General features: G+C 47.5%; 1 protein-coding gene across 3 annotated transcripts in view; it reads right to left on the minus strand.

Moving 5' to 3' along the window:
- Nucleotides 1–27,092, minus strand: part of LOC119399510 (alkyldihydroxyacetonephosphate synthase, peroxisomal) — a 470,712-nt gene that overhangs the window by 414,692 nt on the left and 28,928 nt on the right. For all 3 annotated transcript variants that reach the window (XR_007416870.1, XR_007416871.1, XM_037666315.2), the window contains exons 2-3: nt 3,028–3,120; nt 1,246–1,336 (exon numbers count right to left, since the gene is read on the minus strand). Coding sequence is in view for 1 of the 3 variants with exons in the window: in XM_037666315.2 (XP_037522243.1) it covers nt 1,246–1,336; nt 3,028–3,120 (184 nt within the window). In the remaining 2 variants the exon portion in view is untranslated. The remainder of the gene's footprint in view (nt 1–1,245; nt 1,337–3,027; nt 3,121–27,092) is intronic.

Below are 27,092 nucleotides of genomic sequence, written 5' to 3' on the forward strand. Positions count from 1 at the left end.
GGAGCTGGCTCTTCGTTCTCGGTGTCGGCATCGGAATCCTCCGTAACTTGATGAATGATTTCGTCATCGGTCAACTCCGCACATAGCTCGAGGTCTTTGTCAGCGTCGGCGAAGCCCTCAAGGGTTATCTCGGCTGGAATCACCACGCTGCCAGCGCGCAGATCGTCGAAGGCAACGTCCGCGGATGGCAGTTCGTCATCGTGAGCCTACGAGGTGGCTTTGTGCGCTTCGAAGGCGCGGACAAAGACGAAGGAGCAGTCGGTGCCATTGCTGTAAACGGCGAATCCGCTAGACGAAAAGCGCAGCACGAAACAGCTAGGAACTCGGTGGATGCTGAAGGTCGGGAAACTTGATCACTGAAGGTAGCGCGCAGCAGCAAACGATCAACCACAGACACGACCGCAGAGCTGGCACAGCTGACAAAACAACACGTGAACGAACACAGTGAGGTTTGGCTTGGCTAAGCTACGGCTGGCAACGGATTGACACGTGCGGTTTCGAGGTTATGGCAACCGCGGCGCGGTGCGGCGTTGCTGCTGATGCGCGGGTTCAAGGATATGAAAATGAAAACAACCAAAATGGCGGCGTCGGTGGTGACTTTGGGTCGGCGGTTAACAGTCAAAAGTCCGGGAAATCGGATGGCGAAGGCTATAAGCGTCCGGAATTTCGGACTTTGTAATACATTGACTCTACGGGGAACTTGACGGTGCCACAGATGAGTCCGGGAAATCAGGCATGTCCGGAATTTCGGGCGTCCGAGAAATCGGACGTCGACTGTACATTGTACACTGCACCACGGTGAGTAGGGGGGTCGGAATAGAGGTCAGTTCCTCCCCACCCCTGCTATGCCATAAATAAGACCCTACAGCTTTTCCCTCAGGGGCACCTCTGCTCCCCTGAAGAACCTTGAGGACATGCACACAGCTGTGGTTCCATTCACACAGGTCTAACAGAACCATGTGCTGTACTTAACGAGCATTCTGCTCAAAAGAACAAAAGACCTCCAGCATCCGCCTCTTTGACAACAAGGCACACATGTTTATCTCTCTATGAGGAAGCTTAGCACAAGCGACATGGAAACGAAAGTGAATAAGTGATAACGCAACACACACAGGTAAAAACATACAGGATGGCATACTTCTGGAGAACAAAGGAAACGCCTGCGAGTTACACATCGAGCCGAAGGTCACTCATGTAATGTATGGTGTTGTCCCACCTTGCCAGGCTTGAGACACCTATCCCTACCTGAGCCGGCATGAGGACGCTGAGGTCGACGCCCAACGCCGACTCGACCCAGGCCTTGAAGTGAGGCAGCACCTTGTTTCCAATCTTGTACCTGTTGAGCCGAGGTTAGCACTTAACACATGATCAAGCGAGCAAATGAACATATGATCACTGAATGCACAAGCAAGACTTGGGAAATGTGTTGAACGTCACTGGACACAAAGCATGACACAATGAATGCAGATGTAAAGAGTCATCAGACATGACGAAGTAAATCAATTTATCTTCTTGCCAGTATCAGCGAGCAACGAGTACACGATTATAACCCTTCAGGTGCGAATTATGATGGAGTGTCTGCAAATGAATCAAATTCGCACATGACTCCAAGACACTCAATATTAAATTCCAAGAAAGAAAACGAAGTAATATATGCTCTGTATGAGTTTCAGTAATTAATCTAATTAGCATGTAATTAAATGTATAGTTATTGTGACATCAGTCATGTTCTATTTCTACATAAAAAGAATCAAATTGTAGGCTTGAAATGCATATGTAATTTGTTTTTGGTTGTACTCATCTCAAGCCAAGAAAATTTACACTTATAACGTTGGTCCTGGAGCGTGGCTCATCAAACAGGCTGCCGAATATCACAGTGCCTTCACCAAAGTGATTGGCTACAGGCATATGCAGCACATTGAAGTCAAGTCAAGAAACATTTGACTATGCAGAAGGCTCAATTCATCCTATGTGCAATGTATCTCACTCTTTCTTGGCCACTAGTCCAAAGAACTGGCAAAAACAAGTTGCGTCCACATAATTCGACGTTGCGCCTCAGAGGGATAAAACGTAACAATTAAAGGTACTTTCATGTTTGACATAAGTTCACTATAAGGCTCGACAGTACTATATACTTGTAATAAATTATGCATTGATATTGTTTGAATACTGTTTCAATGGTTCAGTTTATATCCTGTAAAGTGGGAAAGTGCTTGTCAAGCCAATGCACGGATTCACTCGTAGTCCTGCGTAAACATGTATGCAACAATTGCACTGTACAATTATGTTGCAATAACAGCACTGCAATTACACTGGCAACTTTTGCTACTACTGTTCTTATTGCATTCAAGTTTTTTTCTTATGATAAAACTCAAGTAATACAAAAGTTATAGGACAATTAAGCCGATAAATTGAGGCTGGATGATAACGATGCCACATTTTCAGTCTTGCTGAAATACTGGCTCCTGCCTCATGAAAGTTCACCTAGATCGTCAATGTCCATACAGAATTAGAGTAAGCAAACTAAAGAATCAGGATAATGTAATGCTATAACCTTCATTTAATCGCCCGGGACTTGCAAAGCACTACAAAGGCCATGTAAAGGGAGGCCTTTAGACTGTCGCTCTATTAGTTACAATCAAACCTTGACACAAGGATGTTGTACTAGCCGCGAAAAACTTTGCTATATCGCAAATTTTTTAAAATCGATGTTTCGATATTTCAGCAATAAAGAAAAATAGCACAGATCCCTATGTCATTCCTGGTGACAGTGCTTCATTCGTAGCTGCCTATACACGAATTATTGCACGAAGGTTGTACTTAATTGTGCGATTAATAGGGGTGTGCGAATATTTGAAAATTTCGAATAGCGTTCTACTGTATGGGAAGGTGATTCCAGAGTATCACGTGCAGTGCTGATGCAAGTACTTAGGCTCGTGAAAAAAACAGTGGGATTGCGTCCTGGGTGCTGAAAAGCTTGGATCACTCGTGCACATTTCATAAGGAGAGGCGGCCACCTCAGCTCACCTGTCGCCTGTGAAGGAAATATGATGTGTGGTGCCGTCGACTACAAACTTGGAATCCTTGTATCCCCAGCCATTCCACTTCAGCAACTCCTGCCTGCAGAGTGGAGGAATAAAGTGAGTACGCCAGAAGCTTGCATGTGCACAGTGTCGAAAACAGGTGTTTACGTGGCACCCGGCACATGCACGCTGGACGGTACATCAAATACAGCTGTCAACAAAACTGTGCACCTGAATATTTATTTTCACTCTGCAATATACACACATGAAAAAAAAAAGAAAAAGAAGAATCAGCCAGTTCCACACCGTGAAAACCGTCAGACAGGGGGGCTATTTGTACACATTCTGTGACAGAACCGAAGAAGGCAGCCATGGTGTCGGTCCCTGTTCTTTAAAAATAGAATGAAACGTCACGAGAGGAAGACAGCGAGCAATCAGCCAATAGGCGAGCTGAGGGAATCCAGAAATGTTTCCAACGCATGAAGAAATAGAGAATTATTATAGTGGAACATCAGTATTGGCAGGTATTAGTTTTCAAAGCTTGAAATTGAAGAGCACGAAGGCTTTAACAATTTATTTGTATTAATGCCTTGATAGACGCTAGGTGGTGTCGCAATTTGATGGGTCGTTTAGTGGTAGGGGGCTGGTTGCGATTTTCGCAAGCTATCGGTGCGGGATTGGAGTAAGCCAGACACAAAGCAGGTTAATTCGATTCTCCAGCCCCAGCGCTTATGCTTTGATCCAATCCAAGCCATCTGGAAACAGTTCTGCATATGTTCTATCAGACAGAACGATGCCTCCGTTCTGTGCCCGTTCTTTGTCAAAACGATTGACAGCACTGCCGTTTCCAATTGCTGTTCTCACGTCTGACCGTCAGGTGAGCCTCGACCAATCCCGTGCAGCTCCCCCTCGTCCTCGTGACGTTTTGTTCCGTTTAATTACAGAACACGTACAAAATAGCCCCCCTGTAAATCTGTAAGTGTGCAGGTGTGTCAGAGTAGACTGAGAGAGCTTAGTCTCATTTTGAGCATGATCCTTTCGAGCATAATCATTAGGACCATCACCATCATATTTCATTTTGTTACTACTACTACTACTACTACGACAATGACAACGGCACAGGGTAGGCTAAGTCAGCCTTGCTGTAAAAGAAATAGGAGATGGCCTCATTTTTAGAAATGGCGGTCCCATGACACCAATGTCTCACAGGGGTGGGTTTTTGCACCATTTTCTAGAGTAGCAATCAGTGTGCGGTAACCATTCTGGCACAGCTGCTTTCTACAGCTGCAGCAGGCGGTGAAAGAAGTTTACCTTACTTGAAAGTAAAAGGTTGAGCAAAAAAAGTACACTTTCATATGGAAGGGCTCGAGGACAAATCCCAGTTCTACTAAAGTTCTACAAAAGTTTTACCTTAAAGGGCCCCTAAACCACCCAGAGGTCGAAATTCAGTCATGGTGTTGCAGCTGTGCACAAGACTTCACTAAACATGCAGCCGCAAGAATTTTTCGTATCGGTGACGTAATAGGAGAGCTACACGCGTTTGATGCTCCAAAAGTGGTCCTCGCATGTTTCGCTCTTTCCTTCGCTAAGCTCCGTTCATCTCTCCTCCTGGCCGAGTGCTCCTCCTCACCGTACAAGGAGGAAGAGCAGCGAGTGTGCGTACCTGCGAGCATACAGACTCTTTTTGTGGATGACATGACCAGACCTGAATGTTGACATCACGGCAAACGCAGGGGATTACTGAAAGGCCCGGAGAGGAGAAGAAATTGTTTCTTGGAATTCGTGGCGTGCCCCCGGCTCGTAGCGCATCCGCGTTGGCATTGTTCATCGTGACGGCATTCTGAACTCGATGCAAGCATTTACTAGAAATGTTAGAAAATTATTAGAAGTGGTTTAGGAGCCCTTCAACAGCACCTCGGGAGTATCTAGCTGCCTTATAAATAAAATTAACTTTTCATTTCATTTAAGTTCAAACTGGTCGAGTAAGTGCCAAGTGTTACATATTGAATGATCAAAAGCATTAAATTACCACTTCAGCAAAATTTTTGCAAGAACAGAGAACAGAAAACAGTAAGTGCAAACACTATTTTTTCTTACATTTTAAGCAAAATATGCCTGAACCAGTGCCAACCAAGGAGGTGCCAATCCCTCTAGCCAAACAGAAAGAGAAAACGGAACGCAATGAATCTAGTACAAAACAAACACAACAAAAACAACAGTAAGAACAAATAATAATACTTCCACAGAAGTAAGAAAAATCAAACAAAGCAATTTCGGAAGCTAGTGCCTAACCACTGGTCAACGAAGTAAATGCCTAGCTCAGGCGAGTAGCCAGGTGGAACTGCCGTCCCAGTCAAGTTGGAGTTATTGATATGCTCCCTACTGTCTGCGCTGCCACTGACTTTCGTGTAAATGTCGCCAAAAGTCGCCATTCTTGTACAAATTTCGCCAAAAAAGTCGCCATTCTAGATATGTGCGGCATACCTAGTAATAAAAATTTCCACTCAGGGATAAACCCGTAGAATACAGTACCATCCAAGACCCTGGAATTATATTGACCTCTCTCAATGCCAGTCGTATCACCCGCTTCACCATGGTGATTGCATGGTGCTGCTTCTCCGACTAGCCGCAAGATGTGCGTGGGGGTGCAAGGGTGAATGAATCAAACGCTCATGATATCGTTCCATCCCTGTCCGCTCGTTTCAAAGGTAAAAGTGTGGTAAACCTCGGGCAAAAACCGTGAAAGCGTTGTTTGTAGACAGCGTTACGTACCCGAATATGAATTAAAAGTATTAAAAGGTTTATTGAAGGTAACACGACAGAATTCTTACAGGAACCGATCATTAGAGAGTCTTAAACCTTTTCATTGTGAACTAATATGATACCGGACGCCACCGACCCTTTCTTAAGGTCACCTATACCGACATGCGTGAATCCGATGCGTTATTAATGAGCAGGTAGACAATGTAAAATAGTATATAACAATTGTTTTCATTGCACACGCTCACCGAGAAAGTGGAAAATGCCTCAATGAATATTTTTTATTGCACCAACAGCCGCGTATCCTCCTCTCTTCGCTATTGCAAAAAAGTCTTTAGGAGCTGAATTGGGCGTACTGCAACAGTGAATAACTCACCAAGCTATTCAAAACAGTTGGAGCTTTGGCGGAACAAATGGTAGGAACACGCGGTCAACCCGCTGTCTACCCCCTACTGAAGCGAAACTTTAGAGAAGCTTAAAGCACCTAAAGCCGTAAACTTATAGTCAAAGACTGCCCCCTCGCGGTTTGCAAGGCAGTCCGCTGACTTACATTTTGCTAGAATGTCGCTGGGGGCAGTTCAAGTACCTCCTGCATCTAGATGAATTGAGGAGATACACACGAGTTACAGGGACGGACATACCGAATGACGCGTAATGTGCACATTCTGCCCGTGGGTCTAAACAAAGAAAAATACAGAGAATGTTGCCGCTCATTCGTTGGGAAGACACTGAGCTTAGGATGCATAACTCAGTGGAGACCTATGCCAAAAATCGCCAAAAATTCGCCATGTCGCTATTCATACTTTTAGGTCGCCACGGGCCTCTCAAATTCGCCAATTTGGCGAAAAGTAGCCACCATTGGCAACCCTGAGCGCCTCATACCAACAGCTTGTGGTGTAATTAGTTTCAGTTAAAGCGAATACACAGCAAAGCAGTCGCTACAAAAAGAGAGAGATGGCGTGCGCAGCCTTCCTTCAGATAAATTAAACAATATCATTGCAGTGCAATCATACGTCCAATAATCGAGCAACTTTATGACAAAGCAACGGAAATAACTTCATCGAAAGTACTGCGTGACCTTTACAGTGCCGCCACCACACTTTCTGTGCGGTCAAGCTTACACTACACATTCGCCTCGGTCGGTGCAGTTTCTGAAGGCTGCCCACAGAAGCCGACTTCTTGGTCTGCCGGAAAAGTAGGTTGATAACAAAAATAACCTCTACATACAGAAATAGAGGGGGGGGGGGTACCGCAGCAGTGACGAAGTTGACAAGCTATTCAGAAAAGTTGGAGCTATGGTCGGAACACACGGCCTACCCGTCGTCTAGCCACTTCAGAAGCGAAACTTTAGAGAAGCTTAAAGCACCTAAAGAACTTAGTCTAACACCACCGCCTCGAGGCACGCCAAGCAATCCGCTGACTTACATTCTGCTGGGAGTTTGCTGGGGGAGACACCAGTACCTCCGGGATCTAGATTAATTGAGGCGATCTACACGAGAAACAGAATGGGCGTACTGGATTACATGTAAAGTGCGCCTTCTACTGGTGAGTCCAAAACCAAGAAACATAGAAAAAATGTCGATCATTCGTTGGGAAGACATTGAGCATAGAATGCACAACACAGTCGAGGCCTAAGCCGAAAATCGCCAAAAATTCGCCATGTCGCCATGCACAATTTTAGGTCACCACGGGCTTCTCAAATTCGCCAATTTGGCGAAAAGTAGCCACTAGTGGCAACCCTGCCTACTGTGTATGCTCCCAAGGGGAACATATACAGTACCTCTTAGTCAAGTTTCAGGGGGTCAGCTTTTGCACATATTGTAGTTGCTTTTTTTGCGATAGCGCTTAAGCGGACGCTCTGTGCGATTTTTCGCCGTCGCCGTGACGTTCTGTGTATAGCTCGTGCGCGATATGACCGCGCCCGCGTGCCCTATGCTGCGTGCACGCGGGAAAGCGCGCCAGCTAGGGTCCGTCGATCGAGAAGCATGGCGGTCTGACATCACGCGGTCTTCTGGTAGAGTGTACTTCCGGCGCGTGCCTTGTGTTGGAAGACACGTGATCAAAGCGCTAGCCTGGGCGTGGCGTCAATCATCTCGCGACCATATCGCGGCTGAGCGCACTCGCGGCCATAGGCGTGCGCACAGGGGGGGCAGGGGGGGCGGCCGCCCCCCCTAATCACCTAAGAGGGGGGCGCAAAATCTGCCCCGTACATTGACCCTTCTAGTCACCTAAGAGGGGGGGGCGCAAAATCTGCCCCATACATTGACTTAGAAGGGTGGGGGGGCACTGCGGCGACCCTTTGCCCCCCCCCCTAATGGGGAACCCTGCGCACGCCTATGCTCGCGGCCCTGCGTGCGCCACATCTCTCCCCGGAAAGCGCCGTTTTCTATCTAGCCACGCCGCTTCTTCTTCCGGAGACAGTTGCTTTTTCATTTATAGGAATGCTCTGCGTCGGCAGTGCACGCTTTTGTACTGCTCGGTAGACCTCCATGCTATCTCACCCCGGAAGGCACCGCCAGCTCAGTGGTGTTCCAGTTATCAAACGGTCAACGAGGCATTTGCCGGTAGAGGCGTCCAAATGCGGCCTTTTCAGCAACGCACTAATTGCGCGCAAATATTTACCGGCCGATAGGAAAGAAAAGCACAGGAAACGCAAGAAATACAACATGACTGCCTTTCTTTTTCTGCTTTTTAGCCTGTTCGAGGGTGCTACTTTCTGGTACGCGCCGGTCTATGTCGAGCATGCATATTAGCTCGTTGGTTGTGGGCCAAAAATCGGCGTTGTCCGTGAGAGAAATTTCGAGACAGATGCAAATAAATAAATAATAAAAAAAATATTGGGTCCGAGTCAGAATGGAACCTAGGCAAGCAGGTGTTCTACCGCGCGGGCAAACGCCAGTGACTGAAACTGCTTCGTAAAAAAACGCTATAAGTATGTCGTGTAGTGAAAGGAGTCTCCTTAACGCATGTAATAGACTGCGTGGCAAAACCGTAGAACCTCACCATGCTTCAAAGCATGTGAATTGCGCAACGAGTAGGTTTTAAAGTTGCTCAAGGTGTGCAGCTGCTCCGGTGCGCGTGGCACGGGCGCGTAGTGGTTACTTCGCCAATTTGCAAAAGGAAGATTTATGGCGCGTAGTGGGCACTTCGCAATTATACTTGTAGTAGCCATTCTACGATCCTTTGAAACAGACAATGTTACGCGCACAAACGTTCCTTTCCTTGGGGCACGGTTGAAGGCGAGGCGCACGGGTCCCGATTACGCTACCGCCTTCTACTCTTGAAGGCGAAGCTCAAGCGTCCTCCAAGTTTATTTTTTTTTCTAGAATTCACGGGCTTTCTTTATCAGACGGTAAAAATTGGCACCCTCTGCATACGTTGTTCAAAACACCGGCAATTATATTTTCGTTATAAGAACGCTGACAAAAAAATCACACCATCTCCCGCTAAAGGGGACCATGAGGCGATGCGAAGCAGCGTTTCGGCATGTAGAGGAGAGAGGGGGAGGGGGAGAGAGAGAAATGGGAGAGGGATAGGGGTAGAGGGGAGATGGGGATGGGGAGAGAGCAGGGGAGAGGGGAAGTGGAGAGGAGAAGGGGTGTGGAGAGGAAGAGGAGGTGTGAGGTGTGTGGAGATGGCTTGCGCATGCGCAGTAAGGGTGGTCACGCCGCACACCACCACCACCACCGGAGTGAACTCCGCTATAAGATGCTTCACACGTAATATCGTATTCGCTCTTTCGTGATTGAGACAGTATATATACCTCTCCACTTAGATATATAATTATAACTAACAAATCTAATTAACAAAAACTTACTGGCGACTTGTCTACTTCCTTGCAGGCATAGGTCGGCAAAAAAATGTGAGCTCACTCAGACTCACTCAAGAAATATATTTTGCTCTGAGGGTTCACTCAGACTCAGACTGACCAAAATTTTCCGCGACCGGAGTCACTCGGACTCAGGCTCACTAAACTTTTTCTCAACCGGACTCACTCAGACTCAAACTCACCAACACATTACACAACCGTACTCACTCAGACTCAGATTCATGGCTCGATCTGAGTCTGTGAGTCTGAGTGAGTCGACTCATGAGTGAGTTTTTTGCCGACCTATGATTGTAGGCAATATTTACAAGATTTTCTTTGCCTATATAATCGCCGTTTTGAACCATGCATGATAGGGGCGCGGCCACAAATATTTTTCGGGGCTGCTTCAACCAACTTCCATGTATGTTCGCGCGTGTGTTTTATGTGTGCGTGCCATATCTATACACATGCAAAATTGACAATTTTCGTGGGGAGAGGTTGAATCCCTCCCTTCCCCTGGCTACACCAATGGTGCGTGGCACACATTCACGTACTGAGTCCTCATTCTCAGCAAGGCACAGAACAAGGAAATGCACTGCAGCAATTGTGGCAAATACATACATACATACATACATACATACATACATACATACATACATACATACATACATACATACATACATATACATACACACACACATACATACATACACATACATACATACATACATACATACATACATACATACATACATACATACATACATACATACATACGTGCACATGCATATTCGAAAACGGTGCGTCAGAAACCGCAGATAACCGCTACAAACCCCTAAGCTTGCATATAGGTTTCGCAGGTAGCTTACGGAAGGGCAAAAACGTGAGGTGACTAATTATATGCATTGACGCCATAGTACAACCAGCAAAACTCGTGCGCTGCCTGACGCAATAAGGATCTGAGATGCAAATAACTGGCATCGTGCACTACATGGACGCGTGCCAACGTTCCGTCTAAACGTAAGTGTACACCATAATATATTGTACTGTATGAGGTCGAATACTAATTCGAGACTACGTTCGACTCGACTGACGCAATGAGTCCAGTTCGCGTAGAGTGAGTGTTCGGCTTTCGCCGGCGGCAAGTAGTTTCTTTATCAAATGCGGAAGCATTTCTATGCCGACTCTACGAGAAAACTGTACACGCGTCCGTCACGTGAGATGATCGCCGCTATTAAGAAACAAATGTACAAAACACATTAAATTTTCCTTAATGGGTAAGAAAGTTCCAGGGAACGCAGCGACAACGCACTTTCCTATATACTCTGCTGAGGCCAGTGGAGCCCTGGACTAGGGGCCCCACCCACCTGCTTCTCAAACCCCTCTTCTTTTTAATAAACGTTTTTCAATTCAATACACATCACCTAGACAATTCCCGAAGGTGGTTCTGCGTCGACTGTTTTTCGAGCGCTTTAGCTTACAATTATTTCATAATTACGACCACTTGAACCGAAAATTACATACCATAGCTTCTCAAACGCGTTTCCATATTTGGCCTAATTCACGACGTGGCTTTGTCGACTGAACGAAGACAAAGATGGACATGTAGGAACAGTTTCGGTTTCGGTTTCACTGCCAATGTCTGGCAACCACGGGCAACCCTGGTGTGCTGCCAGAGGGCGCGGTCAATGTAAACATCGTCTCGAGTTCCACCCGGGGTCACGAGAGCACAGCGGACGCTTCCGAGGGACGAGACGCGCTCGTGGGGCCTCGTACAACTCAGTCATGTATACTTAGTAATTAACAGCTAATCAGTTTAATTTAGCCAGGAAATCAATTCCTCTACATAATTGGTGACCCGGAGTTAGAAAAGCGAGTGTTTCAACCCTCAAGAGTCCTGTACATCTGACCAGTTCCTTGCAAAACATCAACGGTGAGCGCAATGGCGACCAACGACGCTACCCAGACGGAGAGAACCCACGAATCAGCAGTTGCACTCAAACTTCCGTGTTTCTGGCCTGCAGACCCTGCTCTTTGGTTCGCTCAAGTCGAGGCCCAGTTTACTACAAGAAGAATTGTGTCTCAGGAAACAAAATTCCATCACGTTATTGCGGCCCTAACGCCAACCGAAGCAGCCGAGGTAGCCGAGGTGCGCGATATCATCCTCGCCCCTCCGACCGAGCAGCCATACGACGCGTTGAAACGCGAGCTCCTCCGCCAACTGTTTCTCCAACGCCTCCCTGCAAATGTTTGCATGGTGCTTGCAGCGGCTGGCGACTTGCCCCTCGATGACCTCGCCGCTCTCGCTGACAAGGTGTTGGAGGTAGCGACACCGGCGATCTCCGCTTTTGAAGGCGTAAAAGCGAGTGAAGTTTCTCCCGTTACGTCGACTGGAAATTGTTCTGCGGAGTTACAGTCGCTCAAGCAGGAGGTCCAGCGGATTGTGCACAGTCTCTAGAGGCATTGAAAATCCAGGTAGAAAGACGATCCCGCTCCACTTCACGCAATCGCGCATCGTCTCGCTCTTCTGATACTGGACGCAGCTGCTGGTACCATCATCGCTTTGGGGATAATGCAACCAAGTGCGTGTCACCTTGTGCCCACCAGGGAAACGTGCCGGCCACGCACTAAATGCGGCTGGTGCGCCAGGCCCAACGGTATGCCGCTTATCATCTCCTTCCGACAGTATCGAGCAACTCCAACAGTCAAGTAATATCAAGAAATCTAAAAAAGTTCAATTTTCATTTGGTAAGCAGCCCGCGTCTAAACCCGATAACTCGTTCACTACGCCAAAGAATTTGTCTCAGCTATCCGGCCAACCTGAATCCCGTTTATTTTATGTGGTGGACAAAGTTTCAAAAACCCGCTTCCTGGTGGACACAGGTGCTGAGGTCAGTGCGGTTCCGGCGACGCGTGCAGATCGGCAAGGCCAACCAACATACAACCTGCAAGCCGTGAACGCCACGCGAATTGCAACGTTCGGCCAGCGCTCCCTAACGATGGACTTCGGGCTGCGCCGAACCTTTCGTTGGGTATTCTTGGTGGCCGACGTGAAGCATGCGATCGTCGGAGCTGACTTTCTTCGCCACTTCGGTCTTCTTGTGGACATGAAGAATTGCCGTCTACAAGATGCCACAACACACTTAAGCATTCACGGCATCACGGCATGCATGGAAATGATGACATCAACGCTGCTTCGACCAGAGGTACCAAATTCCAACCCCTACTGACAGACTTGTTGATGGACTTTCCTTTCATCACGTCTCCTGTGAACACAACATGCCCGGTCAAGCACAGCGTGACGCATCACATTATGACAACAGGACCACCAGTGCACACCCGTCCTCGCCGCTTGCCGCCTGAGAAGCTGAGCATTGCTCGACGGGAATTTGAGCATATGCTCGAACTGGGTATTGTGCGCCCATCCTCTAGCCCTTGGTCATCACCACTCCACTTAGTCCCAAAATCTACTCCAGGTGACTGGCGTCCATGTGGCGACTACCGTTCCCTCAACAAAGTGACGCAACCGGACCGCTATCCAATTCCTCATTTGCATGACTTTGTTGGAACACTGCACGGCGCCACTGTTTTCTCTAAAATTGACCTCATAAGAGCATACCATCAGATCCCAGTTGAAGAGGCAGACATCCCAAAAACAGCAGTCACAACACCCTTTGGCTTATTCGAATACACCAGAATGCCATTTGGACTGCGTAATGCATCGCAAACTTTCCAGCAGTTCATCGACGTGGTGACCCGAGGCTTGGATTTCTGCTATGCATACGTCGACGACATCCTGGTTGCCAGCGTTTCGCCCGAACAACATGCTACCCATTTGCGGCAACTACTTTCGCGTCTGGACGAATATGGAATCATCATCAACCCGGATAAGTGCCTCTTCGGAGTACCAGAGATCGACTTTTTGGGACATCGCCTCACATGTGACGGTATAAAACCCCTGAATGACAAAGTTCAAGCTATTGAAAATTTTCCATTGCCTGAAAACAAGCGAAAACTTCGGCAATTCCTCGGCCTAGTTAACTTTCATCGACGCTTCATACCAGCTTGGGCGCACACACTGAAGCCATTAAATGATCTCCTCTCAACCACTGGACCAGGCACTGCACCACTAGAGTGGACGGACGACGCTCGTGCCGCCTTCGACATAATCAAATCTGACCTCGCGACGGCAGCTCTCCTAACTCACCCGCAGCCGGACGCACCAACTCGCCTCATGGTAGACGCCTCTAGCAACGGCGTGGGTGCTATACTGCAGCAATGCATCGGTGACGAATGTAAGCCTCTCGCATTCTTTTCAAAAACACTGTCCCCTGCACAAACCCGGTACAGCACAAACGGACGTGAGTTACTCGCTATTTATTTGGCAGTGGAATATTTCCGCCACTTCCTGGAAGGCAGGTCATTCTATATTCTCACTGACCACAAGCCACTGACTCACGCCTTCACCACTCGATCGGATGGACTGTCACCGAGAGAAATTCGACAACTGGCATTTTTATCGGAATTCTGTACTGATATTCGCCATGTCGCTGGCTCTGCGAACGCCGCAGCTGACGCACTCTCGCGTTCCCACATAAGCAGTGTCACTTTGCTTTCAACTTCCGTCGATTTGGACAAAATGGCATTAGCACAAAGGGAAGACAATGAGCTCCGAGAGCTAAGAAATTCTTCATCCAATCTGGTATTTCAAGATGTGCCATTGCAAACCTGCACAGAACTACTCGCATGTGACATGTCCACTGGCACACCACGCCCATTTGTACCAAAATCGTTTCGCCGCTGCGTCTTTGACTCTCTGCACTCATTGTCGCACCCGGGAATCCGTGCAACGCAAGCACTTGTGACAACGCGATACCTGTGGCCGGGAATGAACAAAGACGTTCGAGATTGGTCGCGTACGTGTACTCAGTGTCAACGATCGAAGATACAGCGCCACACTGTCACTCCACTGTCAACATTTCTTCCTCCAGAAGCACGGTTCAGAGAAGTCCATATTGACATTGTTGGTCCCTTGCCACCTTCCCAAGATTGCTGCTACATTCTTACATGTGTCGACCGCTTCACTCGCTGGCCAGAAGCCGTTCCTATTCGAGATATGTCCGCTGAGACTGTTGCTAAGGCATTCCTGCGGACGTGGATTGCACGCTTCGGAACACCATCCATCATCACAACTGATCGTGGACGCCAGTTTGAGTCTTCCCTCTTCAAGGAACTTCTCGCTATCCTTGGCACACATCGTATCCGCACAACAGCTTATCATCCAGCAGCTAACGGAATGGTGAGCGAATGCACCGACAGCTTAAATCTTCCATAACTGCGTACGGCGAACCCTCCCGTTGGACCGAAGTGCTCCCACTTGTGCTCCTCGGCATGTGCACAACACTCAAAAGTGACTTGAAGTGCACCAGCGCTGAGTTGCTCTACGGAACAACCCTTCGCCTCCCTGGTCAGTTTGTAGAAGCAAACAAAAATGAGGTCTTGCCCGATTCTCTACAGTACGTGTCACGCTTGCGAACAATGATGGACAGCCTCCGTCCCACACCGACTCGCGCAAAGCAGGCTACTCATGTGTACGTGTCAAAAGACCTAGATAACTGCACCCACGTTTTCCTGCGCCGTGACGCGGTGAGAAAACCACTCCAGCCACCATACGACGGCCCATTCAGAGTACTTCGTCGCAGCCCGAAAACTTTCACCATTGAAATTCGTGGACGATTCGAAGTCATCTCCGTGGACAGACTAAAACCGGCGCACATGGAGCAACCGCTGAACGACACCGCCACTGAGCCATATTCGAGAATCAGCCATCCCTGCACCACACGTTCCGGAAGAACTGTACGTCAACCTATGCGATTTGGGACATAATTGACATGCTTCTTCTGCCGCCGACATACTTGTGTAATATGCGGGCGGTTTCACTGCCAATGTCTGGCAACCACGAGCAACCCTGGTGTGCCGCCGGACGGCGCGGTAAATGTAAACATCGTCTCGAGTTCCACCCGGGGTCACGAGAGAACAGCGGACGCTTCCGAGGGACGAGACGCGCTCGTGGGGCCTCGTACAACTCAGTCATGTATACTTAGTAATAAACAGTTAATCAGTTTAATTTAGCCAGGAAATCAATTCCTCTACAGACACTCTCTATAGTGAGCCCTCGTATAATTTCTACGGAGCAACTAAATATCGCTTCTTTCTGTCATAAAACGATTTGGATCACCTCGCAGCACCACGCGCACCGCAGCTTAGGCCTTACGAAATGATCCAACTGAGTAAGTTTAGGGAAAAGGTCCCACGGACTAAAGGGCGCGCCCCTCAGTTGATTAGTGGGGGTGCGGACCCGCGTACCCTCTAAAGTTTCGCGCTATACACAATCGTGTGCATCAGCACGGGGAGACCCATCGATTACGAAAGGGGGAAAACGAAGTAAACAACAACAAAAAAAGCCCCGAGGCGATCACGCTTGATGCGAAATTCTTTCATTCATAAGCAAGGCGAGTACTGGCTTTCGCAATGAGGACGGATACTCTCTCATATATCTATACATAACCAGGAAGGCGTGTCATTTTGCAACCTTGGCGGATTACGCACTTGGTTTCGCTCGACTTCGATTGGCCTTCACCTTTCACGCGAACGCGTGGTGAAACGTGTCGCGTTCGTTCATACAAGCCGTTCCGACATATAATTATCATGGGTGGAAGCGGGCTTCAATCTTTTGGAGGAGCTCAGGAAGCAGGAATAATGCTGTTTTGGAGCAGCTTTGGAGCGGTAAAAGGAGAGTTTTGGAGCAGATCTCTAGGGTCAAACATCATTGTTCATTGCATTTTTTTTTATTCGTATAGTAAACACAAAAAATTCCTATGGTTTTCTTTACTAAACATGCAATACGATTAACCGACCAGACTTACCACAAATTATATATGAATGAATGAATGTTCTTTATTGCACACATATCATTTACAAAACAAGCACAAACTGTATGGTCCCATAGCCAAAGGCTAGTGCGGGTCCCATTGAAGTATACATAACTCAAACTGTAATACTTATAAATAAAATAAATAGAAGTAAGCAACTCAAATGTGATATTTTCATACAAGAAGTAATGTTTTTTCTGCTAACAATAGTCTCTTGAATTCGATTGAAGAAGGAGGAAAGAGAAGTACATAACTTGTTTTAAACACAGAAACTTGGTTATTAGCGGGGTACAGAACTGTAGAATGGATCTTGTAGATGCAAGTATCAAATATAGCTTAAGAGAACAACGGTATTGCAACATCTTTCAATTAAAGCACAAAACACATAAAGGGCAATATATATACATGATGAAAAAATTACAGCCCACAGTATATCAGTCAACTCAGGCAGAGAAAAACACTTCAAAGTAGTATTTCTTCAGGGATCTGGAAAAGTTCTGGGTATTCTTTATATAATGCGGTATGCCATTCCAAATTTTCACTCCGGTATATTGTAGTAGACGTTTGCTATATGCGTTTTTTGTGGGAGGTATATTAAAGTTGTTAAAAGTTTGGTTCCTAGTTAGGCGTCGGGGGATACACAGTAATGAAATAGGGAATGGTTCATTGTTTCTAACTACACTGTTAATACATGTAGCTAATCTTAGTTCGCGCACATAATCAAACGGTAAGATCTTCAACCTAGAAAACAGTGGTTTGCTATGTTCGTAGTAATGTGAGAACGTTATCGTGCGTAGCCCGTTTTTGCAGCCGTCGTACAGGCTCAAGATAAGAGTCATACGTCGAACCCCAGGACTCTACGCAGTACAGAAGGTGGCAGTTAACTAAGGCAAAATACAAAATGCGCAAAATTGCAGTATCAAAATATTCACGAGCTTGCAAAAGGGCGTAACAACTCGAAGCTAGTTTCGAGCTGACTGCATCTATCTGAGCCTGCCAATTTAAACAGCTGTCCAGAACAACACCAAGGTAAGTAAAATAATCAGTACATTCCAGGGAGCAATTATTGATGTAGAGTTGTATATCATGTGGAGTAGGATTTGTACGGGAGTGGAATAACATATATTTCGTTTTTTTGGCATTGATCGTAAGCCTGTTAGCTGCAAACCAATCGGCCAGCTTCGCTAGTTCGGTATTCATTTGTTCTTCTATGTTTGACAGATTTTTGCCAGTAATAATTAGAGCAGTATCATCAGCATACATCAGCATCTCGGCAGTTGTTAATACTAGAGGCAAATCATTTATGTATAGCAAGTAAAGTAACGGACCTAATACGGAACCTTGCGGCACACCTGTTTGTATGGACTGGAGAGAAGAAGTAATGTTATTGATAGTGACTATCTGTTGTCGACCTTGAAGGTAACTCTGGAAAAAATTCCACATGGTGTTGCGAAAACCATATTTGCGTAATTTGTAAAGTAAGATGTCATGGTCTACTGTATCGAACGCTTTTCTCAGGTCTAGAAAAACTACTGCGGCAAATTTGTTACCTTGGAGGGCTGTATTTAAAACTTGGCTTAATGTTAGCACTGCTGTACTTGTAGAGCGCATTGGCCGGAAGCCATGTTGGTGCGGACATAGCACATGATATTTACTCAGAGAAGAGAGCATACGTTTCGAAATTATTTTTTCGAAGATATTATTAAGAACACTCAGTACAGAGATCGGGCGGTAGCAAGAAGGATCAGACCTATCTCCCTCTTTGTATACAGGGGTGACTTTGGCTATCTTGAGTATAGATGGGTATTGACCGGCTTGTAGTGAGTGGTTAAATAGGTTACATAATACTTCTCCAATTAAATCAATGTTCTCTTTTATAACTCGCGCTGGAATCTCGTCATGACCCGGCGCTTTGCTAATTACTAGTTTACTCACAATAAGCAGAATTTCTTTAATCTCTATGTTGTTTATAACGAAGCTATTTGGTAAGGAATTTGGTTCATACAGCGCTTTGTTAGGAATAGGCAGCATTTTGGCTAATGAAGGACCAACATTTGTAAAATAAGTATTAAAGTCATTGACAGTATCCTCAGTGACATTGTCAGGTAGCGTTTTTTCAGTACAAGTATGCCCAATTGCTTCGTTTATAATTTGCCAAGTTTTCCGCGAGTTACCGGAAGCTTGCTCAATAAGCTTCGAATAATAGTCTTTTTTACATTTACGCGACATGGCTACCGATTTGTTACGAGCACTTTTATACTCATGTAGTAGATGAGCATTGTTCTTATCGCGTTTCCATTTATGATGCCAGTACTCTTTAGCCTTCAGCGCACCTAATAAACATTGGGTCATCCAAGGGCAGATTGGTGCTTCATACGAGCGTCTACGGATGACTTTTTTCGAGTTATGTACGGATTCCGTAATAACATTAATTAGATTAGCGAATTCCTGGTCTACATCATCATGATAAACCTCGTTCCATCTAAAAGAATGCAAGAAATTACGAACCTTTAAGTAATCAATTCTATAAGAAGTAATCTTTCTCTGATTATCTATTATAGGCCCTCCATCCACAGTGACAGAAGTTGGCATGTGATCAGTGACAGGCTCATTAAGAACACCTGCTGTTATGTTACTAGGAATATTTGTGAGGACATGGTCCAACATGGTTTCTGTTGTACTTGTCACTCGAGTAGGCGCAGTGATTAGATTGCGAAAATTATATGACTGTATTAGGTAAGCGTAATCTTTGTAACTACCACTAAATGCATCAATGTTTATATCCCCGAGAATAATAACCCGAGTACGACCATTCCTTGCCAGGGTAGACAGAATGCCCTCAAGTTTATCAAAAAGAACAGCTAGTATTGTGAGCATTATTCATATGCTTCATCCTCTCACCTGTAAATACTCATCATCACCACTTGGGTCTGAGTAGCGGGGCTCAGGCTCGATATAAATAAAGAAGAGTCTTTCGGCTTGACCGTCGTCTCACAAGTGGTGGAGGTGCTGTACGATTCCTCAGTCCTCTGGCTCTACCGGTGGCGCTACGCCTTCCACTTCACTACACCCCTGGAGCTCGGTTCAGGTCGCCGTTTGAACTCGGAGACATCGGCAATGTCGCACGACGAGAACTCCAACGCTGGACCATCCACGACACCTGCCCCGTCAGGAACCCCTTCCTGCTTGGTTACCACCCCTCAGAAGGATCCACCGGTGTTCGCTGGCCTTCGTGGGGACGACGTCGAAGACTGGCTGGAGCAGTACGACCGCGTCAGTGCACTCAACCACTGGGACGACCCTGCAAAACTTACTCGTGTCGCCTTCTACCTGACGGGTGTAGCCAAGACTTGGTTTTTCAACCACGAGTTGGACTTCGTCGATTGGACCTCCTTTAAGCACCAGCTACGACAAATTTTCGCGAACCCTTCAATCCGCTCCGACATCGCGAAAAAGAAATTAGCGGAGCGTGTCCAGCAAACCGGCGAGTCATACACTTACATAGAAGACGTCCTCGCCCTTTGTCGCCGCGTGAACAGCTCAATGACGGAGACGGACAGGGTGCGCCACCTGCTCAAAGGAATTGGCGCTACGGCATTCAACGCCCTTGCAGTGCAGAACCCGACTACCGTCTCGGAAATCGTCGCCACGTGTCAGCGCCTTGATGAGCTCCATCTGCTCCGTTTGCAGCCTGACACGTCTCATCTGAGCACAACCACTGACACCGAGCTGCGCAGCTTGATTCGTTCCATCATACGAGAGGAACTCCAAGCACAGGCTATGTCCTACCCTCTTGAGCTCCGTGCGACATCTCCGGGCAGCAGCCTCCGCAACATCGTCCGAGAAGAACTTGTTGCCATGAGGTGTACGGAAATTCCCAGGCACGAGCCCGTACCGACACCAACTTACGCCCAGGTTGCGGCCCTAGCGCCTCCTCAACAGATACCACCCCACGCGCCCACAATGCACGGTTCCGTGAATGCTTTGTCACCACGAGCGTCGCTTCCCTCTCCCAACGCCTGGCGCCCAACTCGACCAGTATGTTACTACTGTGGAGTCCGTGGACATATTTCCCGGTTTTGCCGACGCCGTCAACAGGACGAAAGACGGGGTTACGACTACCATGAACGAGACGAGTTTCCCGCTCCGGTTCCACAATACAGTCGCCCCTACCAAGCTTACGAACGTCGTTCTGCATCTCCGCAGAGCCTCAACGGAGCCGCTGCTTCCCGTTTTCCGCGTCGCCGCTCTCCATCACCCACGCGCCGCTCCTCTTCTCTCCTTCGACCAGCTACTTCGGCCCCGGGCCATCGCCCGGAAAACTAAATTGTGCAGCTTTGGGAGGGGAAGCTGCATTGTTCGGGCTAAGTCAAACTCCTCCGCAGCGGCCCTCAAATGTACTGTTAGTATGTGCTGAAAGTGTATGGACTGAAGCATTGGTAGACACGGGGGCAGCACTTTCCGTTATTAGTATCGAACTGTGCTCTCGCTTGCGAAAGGTAAAAACCCCGTATACTGGCCCTCCCCTTCGGTGTGCCAATGCAGTTCTTGTTCGGCCTATTGGTGTGTGCACAGCGCGAGTTTTCATCGACGGCATACTTCATCACATTCAGTTTCTCGTCCTGCCGTCATGTACGCACACACTAATTTTGGGATGGGACTTTCTCTCCTCAGCGTCGGCCGTGATATCTTGTCAACAGCGAGTCGTTCATATGACGGACACGGAATTTTCATCTCATGACGATGTTCGCAAACTGTGTTTCCTCACGGCGGTCGATTGTTCCATTCCACCTGGCGACGAGAATGTTCTGACGTTGACGTCCGATACCATCGTTAATGGTGATGTGTTTCTCGCTCCATGCGATCGCTGGATATCCCGAGGAATTGTCATTGCGCCTAGCTTGGTCAGGTTTCATGACAGCAGAGCGTTGGTCACTGCACGTAATCCTACATCTTCACCACTTGTCCTGCCCCAAGGTAGCGTTGTGGCCTGCTTTGCTGACACAGAACCTCTTGCCCTGATGCCTCTTCACACAGATCCACCACCGTCGCCTACTACTATCAACGACCATGCGACAACCGCTGCTCTAACAGCCACCATCAACCCTGATCTCCCTGCGGCGCAAAAGGAAGATCTCTTAGCACTACTTCGAAAACACAGTGCTTCTTTTGACATCCACTCCAAGCTTTTGGGTCGCACATCCGTCGCCGTGCACCGCATTGAAACCGAGGGCAATTCCATTGTGCGCCGCCGACCATACCGCGTCTCCTCTGCAGAGCGTAAAATCATCGAGGACAACGTCGCTGACATGCTGAAACGCGACATCATTCGGCCATCGTCCAGTTCTTGGTCGTCGCCTGTTGTGCTCGTCCGGAAGAAGGACGGCTCGGTACGATTTTGCGTCGATTATCGAGCTCTGAATAAGATCACGCGCAAAGATGTATATCCGATGCCGCGAATTGACGATGCCCTCGACTCCCTTCCGGGCGCTGAATATTTCTCAAGCCTTGATCTTCGATCAGGGTATTGGCAAATACCTATGCATGAAGTGGACAAGGACAAGACGGCCTTTGCAACACCCGATGGCCTCTATGAGTTCAATGTAATGCCCTTCGGTTTATGCAACGCTCCGGCAACGTTTGAGCGCATGATCGACACGGTTCTTCGTGGCCTGAAGTGGAAGACCTGCTTATGTTATCTTGATGACATCGTTATTTTTTCTTCCACTTTCTGCCAGCATCTCGAGCGATTGGACGAAGTTTTGACGTGCATTTCTAACGCTGGGCTTCAACTCAATACAAAAAAATGTCATTTTGCCATAAAGAGCATCATCGTATTGGGCCACCTTGTTAGCAAAGATGGTGTTCGTCCCGATCCTGACAAGGTGAATGCCGTTACATGCTTTCCTCGCCCTGAAAATCAAAAGCAGTTACGAAGTTTTCTCGGGCTCGCGTCGTATTTTCGCCGCTTCATCCACGACTTCGCCTCCATCGCGTCGCCCCTGCACAAACAGCTGACGTCGGGCACAGCCTTCACTTGGACAACCGAATGCGACATCGCTTTTGACACCCTCAAGGCGGCACTGACATCTGACCCCGTCCTCTGTCATTTCGATGAGCACGCCCCTACTTGTCTACACACCGACGCTAGCGGGCATGGCATCGGTGCCGTCCTCCTACAGCGCGATGCAACTGGTCGAGAAAGAGTCGTTGCCTACGCCAGCCGCGCACTCACAACTGCTGAACAAAACTACTCCATCACAGAGCAGGAATGCCTGGCTGTAATTTGGGCCGTACAGAAATTCCGCCCATATCTTTACGGACGCCATTTTACCGTAATTACAGACCACCACGCGCTATGCTGGTTGTCATCACTTAAGAATTTGTCCGGACGCCTCGGCCGCTGGGTGCTCCGTCTACAGGAGTATTCATTTGACGTCCTTTACAAATCAGGGAAAAAACACCAAGATGCCGACGCCCTCTCTCGTTGCCCTCTGCCACTAACATCTCCGTGCAAGCCTCTTCATTCCTCCTCCCACGATGAAGTCGCTACGCGTCCACTTACGTTATCGGCACTAACGGTTGGTGGCCCGCTTCCTTACAATCGCCACACGCAGCTGGCCTCCTGTCAACAGCAAGACCCTTACTGCCATCGCATTATTCAACGACTCTGCGGAATGTCTCCACCGCCTAATGCCAGGTTGCGCCGACAACTCAGGCAATTCAAGCTTGAAAACAACGTGCTGCACCGGTACGTTTAATGATGATGGACACCGGTGGGTTCCCGTACTTCCACGCTCGCTTCGTACGCAGATCCTTGAGGCCTTCCACGACGACCCATCTGCTGGCCACTTGGGATTCCATAAAACCTACAGCCGCATAAGGAGCCGCTTCTTCTGGCCTGGTCTGTCCACTTCGATTGCAAAGTACGTCTCTTCTTGCGCACTATGTCAACGGCGCAAGCGGCCGACTTCACCTCCTGCTGGCTTGTTACATCCAATACCCTGTCCCGAGGAACCTTTTGCCATTGTTGGAATGGACCTCGTCGGACCTCTTCCCGTAACGTCCACAGGATATCGATGGATCGTAACAGCCGTTGACCATCTCACGCGGTACGCAGAGACCGCTCCTCTACGCTCTAGTTCTGCCCCTGACGTGGCCACCTTCTTTCTCGAAGCCATTGTCTTACGGCATGGTGCGCCCCGCGTCCTCTTGAGCGATCGCGGCAAGACTTTTCTGTCTACAGTGATTGAAGAAATGCTTAAAACTTGCGGCACAGTTCACAAGACCACATCAGCATACCACCCTCAAACCAATGGCATAACAGAGCGATTCCACCGCACACTAATTGATATGATATCCATGTATATTGGGCCCGCTCATGACAACTGGGACACAATCTTACCATTTGTGACGTTTGCTCATAATACCGCCATCCAACGCACTACTGGGTACTCGCCGTTCTACCTAGTTTACGGCCGTTCGGCGACATTCACGATCGACGCTTCATTCTTACGCACTCCAACCGACAATTCTACAACTATGCCGGAACAGTTCGTCTCGAGACTTCAAAATTGTCGCCAACTCGTTCGGCTAAGTACAGAAGCCAGTCAACACGACCGCAAGCAGCGGTATGACAGCTCTCATCGTGACTTGTCTTTCCGTCCTGGTGACGAAGTGCTCCTTTGGACGCCTACTCGTGCCCCCGGACTATGTGAGAAGTTTCAATCGCGATTCCTTGGACCCTACGTAGTTATTGAACAAACATCTCCTGTCAACTATCGCGTTACTCCCGTTGAGGTTTCTTCCGACCGTCGCTGCCGTGGTTCCGAGATAGTCCACGTTTCGCGTCTGAAGCCTTTCGTTCGACGTCTATCCCCAGTCTAAGTCGCGGCCAGGCTGGCCGCTTCAGCGCGCGGGGAAATTAGTGTGAGCATTATTCATATGCTTCATCCTCTCACCTGTAAATACTCATCATCACCACTTGGGTCTGAGTAGCGGGGCTCAGGCTCGATATAAATAAAGAAGAGTCTTTCGGCTTGACCGTCGTCTCACAGTATCTGCATTTGGCGGCCGATACACCACACCAACAACGACAGAGCATTCTATCTTTACAAAAAGTGCTTCAATATATGTCAGGCTGCATGTGAATTCAGATAGTACAGATAAGCGGAGTCCGTTCTTTACGAAAAAAGCAACGCCTCCACCGCGAATGTTAGATGCACGTGGCTGAGATATCATTTCATAGCCAGGTATGGTAACTGTTTCATCCTTTCTCAGCCATGTTTCTGTAGCCGCTATTACGTCATACTGTTTGCCATGCCGCGAGATAGACGAGAGAAGAAGATTAAGATTTTTTCTTATACTGCGTGTATTGCAGTGGAAAAGAGTTATATTTCCTTTCGGATTAGATGTGCGAGACTCAGCCATAAAAAAGGTTAATTTATCTTATTAAGGTCATCAATACATGACACATGTAGTACTCGGGAGTTCTCACTTTTACGCATTAGTATCTTTCCATCGGATACCCATGCGAACTTCCAGTTCTTCTCTCGTTTTATCTGTATGGCTTTACCCAGCAAGACTTTGTTCTCTGCACACAAATGTTCGTTGACATACACCGGCGTGTTATTTTCAAAATCAAGCATTGAAGTGTTAAGGCGGTGCTTTTTAGCGGCTCTCAGAAAGCTGTCTCTGGAAGTCCGTGACAAAAATCGGACGACAATATTTGGGGGAGTGCCACTTTTTGTGGGAACGCGATGCTTCTTTGTTGGAGTGTTCAATGCGCAAACAATTGGCAACTTTGTCAATCGTGTCGAGTATGTTTTCGTTTTCCACAGGCGAAACACCCTTCACTTCAACATTGTTCCTTCTTCCGTATTGCTTTAGTTCTGTTAGCTCTTTCCGAATTACCTGTATTTCACTGCTCAATTTCTTATTTGTTTTCAGAGTCTCAAGATTATCTTTCTTCACTTCTGCTAGTTCTTGTCGAAGCGACTTGAGTTCCTCCTTAAATTCTTCAAAACTCTTATTAAAAAAGCCCATTGACATCTTCACTGATGCCAGCTCAGCTTTTATGCCATTGTTCGAGGAATCAAGTTTCTTCATTTCTAACCTGAGATCGTTCATTGCACTGGTAAATTTAGTGGTCATTTCCAGTAACACTTTCACCACCTCCTTTATGCTGCCAGGGGCTTTATCACCAAGCGCCTTCATGAAGGTCACTAACGCATCAGTATTAGTGTCCTCCTCGTCACCCTTTCCAGCCATGGTAAGAGCACAGCACAACGTTAAAATGACATCAATAATGCACTGTAAACAGCGGTTGGCACCAGAGCAGACCCACAGCCATTCTAGTCAAAGGTTTTAGTTCATACATAGGTAATGATACAGGATGCCTACCTGCAGCAAAAACAGGACAGCGTTAGCGAGCGTGCCCGCGCGGCTGCCGGATCTGCTCTGATGCCTGTCCAGCGGTGCTGTCTTCTTTTATAACTTTTTTTATCTTCTTATATATATATATATATATATATATATATATATATATATATATATATATATATATATATATCACAGAGCGATAATTCAGAAAAGAAAACAAGAGATAAGAGATGCTTTGGTAAGCTACACTTAACCAGACCTCAGACGAATGAAAAACGTTCACACCGCAGCTAACATAAACGGTTGAGCACCAGAGATAAGCTAATAAGAGTTACCTTCATTCTAAACACAATGAGACGCTATCAAAATAAATTCAGAAAGCTTATGCTCCTGTTATCAAAGCGCCACAGCCTACATGAGAACCGAGAGGGAAATAGAGATAAGCAATTCACTGCATAGCTAAAACCGAATTCACTTCAGAGAATTTTTTATGTCAACATTCACAAAACACAACTGCTAGCTAGCATGTGCAAGTGAGAAGGCGAGAAAATTGACATGTTCACTTTTATTGCAATATCAATTATATGGATACTCTCGGAGGGTCTCGCCGTCGCCGTCATGTTCCGTATAAGGTCCAAATCCATAACCTGCCCCACGCATCGTATGTTCTAGCAGCGAGTAAAAGCACGCAAGTGCTGTGGACGAACGCGGCAGAAGCAGATATGAAAAGAGCCGGCCATTTCCGTCGCACGGAGGACGCATGCGACATCAGCCAGCGTGCGAGGCCTGCCGTCGATTGTTCCTCAAGTAGAGGAAACGCCCCGCCCGTCTTTGAGCGCGCAAAGGAGCTTGAAGGGAGGCCGGGGGAGGGGAGGGAGGCTGCGTCGTTTAAGGCAGGAACTGCGAACTTTGATTCCAAGGGCGCGCGCGCTATCTCGGCAGACATCAGCGAACGGCCCGCTTACTTCGCGTTGAGACGACAGACAGCACGAAAACTGTTCCATTCCCTGAAGTGGCCGTACTCCCGTACACCAGCGTTTCGTAGTGTTACACGAGATCGGATCCAAAGGAGTTAGCTGCAAGCCCTACTTCGTACAACATTACAATTTCTTGCTATCGCATTCATTACTTCGCCCTTGCGGCGGAACTGAATTTTTTTTTCGTCGCATCACTAACGTCACAGAGAGG

This window comes from Rhipicephalus sanguineus, chromosome 7, assembly GCF_013339695.2.
Source record: "Rhipicephalus sanguineus isolate Rsan-2018 chromosome 7, BIME_Rsan_1.4, whole genome shotgun sequence".
Taxonomy (NCBI): domain Eukaryota; kingdom Metazoa; phylum Arthropoda; class Arachnida; order Ixodida; family Ixodidae; genus Rhipicephalus; species Rhipicephalus sanguineus.